Here is a 5,459-nt window from a genome sequence, read left to right as displayed (position 1 = left end):
TTTTTCAAAAGAATGGTTACGACATTGACCGTTGACCATCTTTTTTTTTCCTCAGTCAATTGATTACAGGAAGAGGTGTTGGGATCACCCAGCCCATACTAGTTCGAACAAGGAACCAAAAGCTGCAAAACTATGCCAAAACAGAGCACAAAAAACCATAAAAGCAGCAAACCCCAAAATGGATTACCAATATGCTCTAAACAAGGTATTCCTTGACAAACCTGCTTTAGCCAAGGCTTCCGCCATTCCATTCTTACCTCGATTTGTGACTTCAATCTGAACCTCAACCATTCGCCTTAAACTTCCTTCAATATTCGCGAACAAATTCCTAAACGACCACGACTGAAGATGGCTATATTTCAACCAATCTGAACCAGTAATTGAATCGCATTCTATGACTATATTTCAACCAATCCGACCTAAGGCCTAGCACCGATTCGAATTCGGACATGACGGAATCAGCCCTACCCTACTCAATATTCTTCCCATCGCTGCCACTGTTACCCGTCAAGGACTGGCTCGCATATTCAACTTCAGACAACCCCAGTTCTACCATTCTAATGGGAAACCTAAAACTCCCCACCTCTAGAAAAATCAGATCGTCAACCTTTTCTGGTTTCATGATGCCGACCAGCTTTGGCATACTAGCAAAACAACTCGCCTTGTTGGGGTTCTTGCCCAGTGCAATTAAATCACCCCATACCCTTGCTATTCTTTTAAAAGACTTGTTACCCACCAAGTTGGGACATGCAAGGGAATGATCCTTATTTAGATTTCCAAATAAAATAGTTTAAATTGTTAAGATATTATTACCGGTCTTCGTCTTAATATTACAAATCATCTTATTATTGTTAAGAGGATATTATTAACATCTTACGTTGTTTTATATTTGGAAGTTTCAACTTGATAATACCTAGCTCATAGATCAATCTTTGAGAAAACTCTAGCTCCAGTTAGCTGATCAAAAAAGTTCTCAATCCTGGGCAACTTAATATGGTCACTTTTTCTGCTACCTATAATCAATACATAATCGGAGGGTCTCATCCTTCTTCATAACAAACACTATTGGTGCACCCCAAGGCGAAACACTTGATCTGATGAACCCATTATATAACAGTTCTTGTAGCTGAACTTTCAACTCCTTCATGTCTGCTGGAGTGATTCTATATAGCACACCTGTTATAGGAGCGATCCTCGAAGTCACATCAATAGAGAACTCCACATCTTGAATTTAGGTCCATTTGTTAGCGTTGTTATAATTCTTTTGCTAAATTTGTTGGCATGCCATTTTCAAATTAAAAAATATACTTATACTTGGTATCCAAGGAGCAAAAGAAAATTACATTGTAATTGACTAGAATTAATTTAATAGAGAATTTTGATGGTGTTAATAATCCTTTTAAATTCGCATGAGCGTTTCAATTAGAATAATATATTTAGACTAACGAAAGACATTATAAGAATTCAGGTGCCAACTTATGTTAGAATTAAACTATAGAGATTCAATTTCAAATTTGAGTGAAATATAGAGATAAACTTGCAATATGCAATATGCCTTAGTATTGCACCCAACACTTTTTTATGTAGTTGAGACTTTTATAAAGATATAGATATAGACACAGACATAGACATTTTTTTATTAATTCACACAACCGTGTGTGTATATACTATTACAGAAAAGAAAAGAAAAAGGAGAAACAAGGCACACAATGTTGAATAGGTAAGGTAGAAGAAGTAGGAATCCAGTAGTATATTATGGGGTGGCTGTCAAATTTATTTAATAGTATTATTAATATAAAGAAGTAGACAGCCTCCGTGGGTCACACAGCACAAACTGATAGAGATAAGCATGGAGCAATATATGATGCAAAGAGAGGCAGGTTACTTGCAACCGCTCCACATGATTTGTGCTGTCAGGTTTAGAGATCCATCTCCATTTGCATGGATATGAGCTTCGGCGGAAAATACACCCCCACATGATAAGGGCAAGTTGTCAGAGCTATCGTAGGGCTGAAGGATGCTCACTATATCCTCCCAAACAATATGGTTTTCGATCGGAATGATCTTAGTAGCCACCTGATATATAGTTTAATTAATTAATTTCTTCTGCTACAAAATCAAAATAAATGAAAAATATATTGATTAATTAATACCTTACAATCAGTGGTCCAAAGAATAATCCACTTAACCCTAACAACATCATACACCAGGCCTCCGTACAGACCGTCGACTAGCATATTCTGCGCAAATGGAGTGGGTAATGAATCTTTTTTAATCGTTACGGGAGCACCTTGGTAATTCGAATACATCAAGCTCGCAAGGCAGTCATCAGAACCATTCTTAAGCTCACCTTTTACCACTTTATGAGTTGGAGGACAAGCCATTTTTAACTCCTTTTTTTGTTCACTCTCCTTCTATTCTACTTCATATCTACCTCCATACACATATTTATACACAACCTTCTAGCATTACAAGTAAGACTTTTAAATTTAAATATGATAACAAAGTCATTTTATTCAAATATTTAATAACATAACTTCAAATTCAAAGTCATATTATTTAGTTTTAATAAAATAAAACTCGAAAAGCCTCCCTGTTAAGACGACAAAACCCTTATAGTTAAAAGGATATAAATGTCATCTATCTTGGCATGGACCTTGGCTCAACTGGACAAATTGCCTTTTAAGCCCTCACGTATGCCAACAAGAATTCAATTAGCAGTGTCCAACGGTACTTTGAAAATATATTGGGAGATAATTTAATTAAATTGAAGACAAAAGCTCCATAGTTAGAGGGTTATTATAGTCATCATGTATATTTGGCCAACAATTTTTATTTGAGTATGTATATCAAGTAGTCATTTTATTTAAAATTTAGACCTGAATATGAACAAAAATTTATTGTCATCTCACCCTTTTTTTTATAAAATAAATATTAGGCTTGTAGTTAGGAGGATATTATTGTCATTTCACCTTTTAATAAATAAATATTAGGCTTGTGAGTTTTAATTGTGCAAGGATATGAATAGGTGATTGAAAATATACATAATTGTACTTTATTAAAATCCATTTTTAAAAATTACCAACAAGGATTAATCAAATAAGTTTATATTTAATTAACATGTTTTTAAAAACTACTAATAACTATTGGGTGCAGTGGTAAGGAAGGAACATTACATTCCCGAAAGAACATCTAGGTTCAAGTCTTGAAGGTGAAATTGTTAGGGCCCCAACATGAACCGTAAAATAGACATCGCAAATACCAAAAAATCATATTTCTTTTAAACAAAATTTAGTTGCCAGAATACATCAGGTTCCCTTGCTCCAAATAATTCTTCTAGTTCTTGTTTGTATATTTGACTTGCAATTTTTATATGAGTAGGTGTATCAAGTATTCAATTTATTTAAAGCAAATATTTTTTAGTTTTAATTAATAAAAATGAAAATGACAAGAACCTTATTGTTAAGAGGATATTAATGACATCTTTCATTTAGGTTTTAGCTTTGCAACTAGATTTTACTGACACACTTAACATGATGTTTGTATACGAGTATATGTTGTCTGATTATGTAAATTAATGTATCTATGAATATGTTATATGTCCATGCATGTGACTTTATGGCGAAACCGATTTGTTTTTGTTGAGTTTGTGACACACCTGTTCTACAAAGCGTGGAATTCCATGTCTTCTGATTTTTGTTATTGTACAACTGCATGTCTTACATGCTTTTTATTCAGATTCTATATTTGCATTCCATGTCACATTTCACGGGGTTGGGATAGTATGGTAAGTAGAAATATCCGTTAGTTTAATGATTTGCACTATCTGGTGGGTTAACCACATTTCTGTTCTGCTAGCTTGACAGCAATTATAATGGTTTGACCACATATTTCTAACCTGATAGTTTGATTGCAATTCTGGTGGCATTGTTCACAATTATCTGTTGGTGCCTAAAATCCGAAACCTGACCTAGATGTTGTGGCCAGATCTGGAGGGGTGACTACGGCTCACTTGAAAATCCAATAATCGTTGAACACATATAAACGTGACGCTAGCTTTCGCTAAGTAAAAATCCAGTTATTTAAAGAACTCATCTTAATCAATTTGATGAAACCTTTGATTATTTATACTTTTAAAACATTTAAGTTTGCAACGGAATTTTAATCTAGTTCGAGTTTGTAAAATACGATTTGTTATTGGAAACCTTGGTTTTGGATATACAATGAATATCATAAGAAATACATCAAAATAATTAAAAACGGGAAATAAAATAAGTTAAAATTCAAAGTTTAAAAAGAATAGTCCCAAAATTATCGAAAGAGAAGGAACTAGATTTTTAATTAATACTAAATAAAAACATTTATCCGAGCTACTGCCACATCGACTCGTCCTAAATTTGAAGGTTAGGTGAGCCTTCGAGCTCAGTGTGTAACTCATAATAACAGAATCACAAATTTAATTTAAAACATGTTTCAGAAATCATTCAAACATATATTTCATAACAAAGCAGAAGTTGAACATATCAAATACAGAAACACAATCCTACCTCCATCCGCTACACACCATCTCTGACCATCCCGACACACCATATAGGGTATATGTACCTACCCAACCCTACACACCACTTAGAGACTGTATGCCGCTTTTTCAGAATATTTGCAGTTTAGCTGCCAGATCATAAGGCATTAATTCCCCGGTAACAAAAATATATGTGTGGCTGAGCCACCAAATACGTCAAATAGAATAAACTTCCTACACTTCCTCTGCAAACATATATCCCATACAATGCTCATGCAGAAATATAGATATAAAAATGTATATGACATATGTTTATCATGACAGATACAAATTTTTTCATTCGTTGTTTTCTCGGATTTTTGTTACGCACATGGATGTTTTCTAACATGGGTTACAAAAACGAGTATACCAACACCTAAAAACATCATACACTTAACGGATTAGCCAACAATAACGGATCTATTTCAGAGGATATGCTCCTCAATTTTCCTAAAAATACCAATCTTGTCCCCACCAATTACTCCAAACAGCCACAATAGTTCCAAATTTGCAAAAATCCCTTACCTTCTAATCATCAACACCTCCAAAATCTTGAGTCACTGAAGGATTATTCATTTCTTGAGTTTCCCCTAAACCCAGCGAACAATTAACAATGATAAGACACACCAACGAGGCTATAACCAACAAAAGAAGATTTCCATAATGAAAAAGAGAAAAACGATAATTACACATGAATCAATTTACAATCTATTCAATCAACACTTACTACTGAACTTGATTGAAAGAATAAAAAAAAATTGGGGACAACAAAGATCAAGAAAAGAAAGCAACAACTTGAGATCTTACCAAAGGAAAGACTAGCAAAAATAATCCTACTTACTCACATAGGATGGGATTTGAACTCAAAACGAAGAGGTAAGCAAAAGTCTTACCACTAAAC

General features: G+C 34.0%; 1 protein-coding gene across 1 annotated transcript; it reads right to left on the bottom strand.

Annotated features, from left to right (window-relative positions):
• Nucleotides 1-1,761: 1,761 nt before the first annotated feature.
• On the bottom strand, nucleotides 1,762-2,422 carry LOC107943751 (uncharacterized). The gene is made up of 2 exons (XM_016877542.2): nucleotides 2,154-2,422; nucleotides 1,762-2,076 (listed from the first exon to the last, which is right to left on the bottom strand). The coding sequence occupies exons 1-2, from the start codon at nucleotides 2,382-2,384 to the stop codon at nucleotides 1,882-1,884; spliced, it is 426 nt and encodes a 141-aa protein (XP_016733031.2). The 5' UTR covers nucleotides 2,385-2,422; the 3' UTR covers nucleotides 1,762-1,881.
• Between the last annotated feature and the right edge of the window lie 3,037 nt (nucleotides 2,423-5,459).

This window comes from Gossypium hirsutum, chromosome A04, assembly GCF_007990345.1.
Source record: "Gossypium hirsutum isolate 1008001.06 chromosome A04, Gossypium_hirsutum_v2.1, whole genome shotgun sequence".
Lineage (NCBI taxonomy): Eukaryota > Viridiplantae > Streptophyta > Magnoliopsida > Malvales > Malvaceae > Gossypium > Gossypium hirsutum.
The sequence above is the reverse complement of the archived record's forward strand: the minus strand, read 5'-3'. Positions and strand labels throughout refer to the sequence as shown.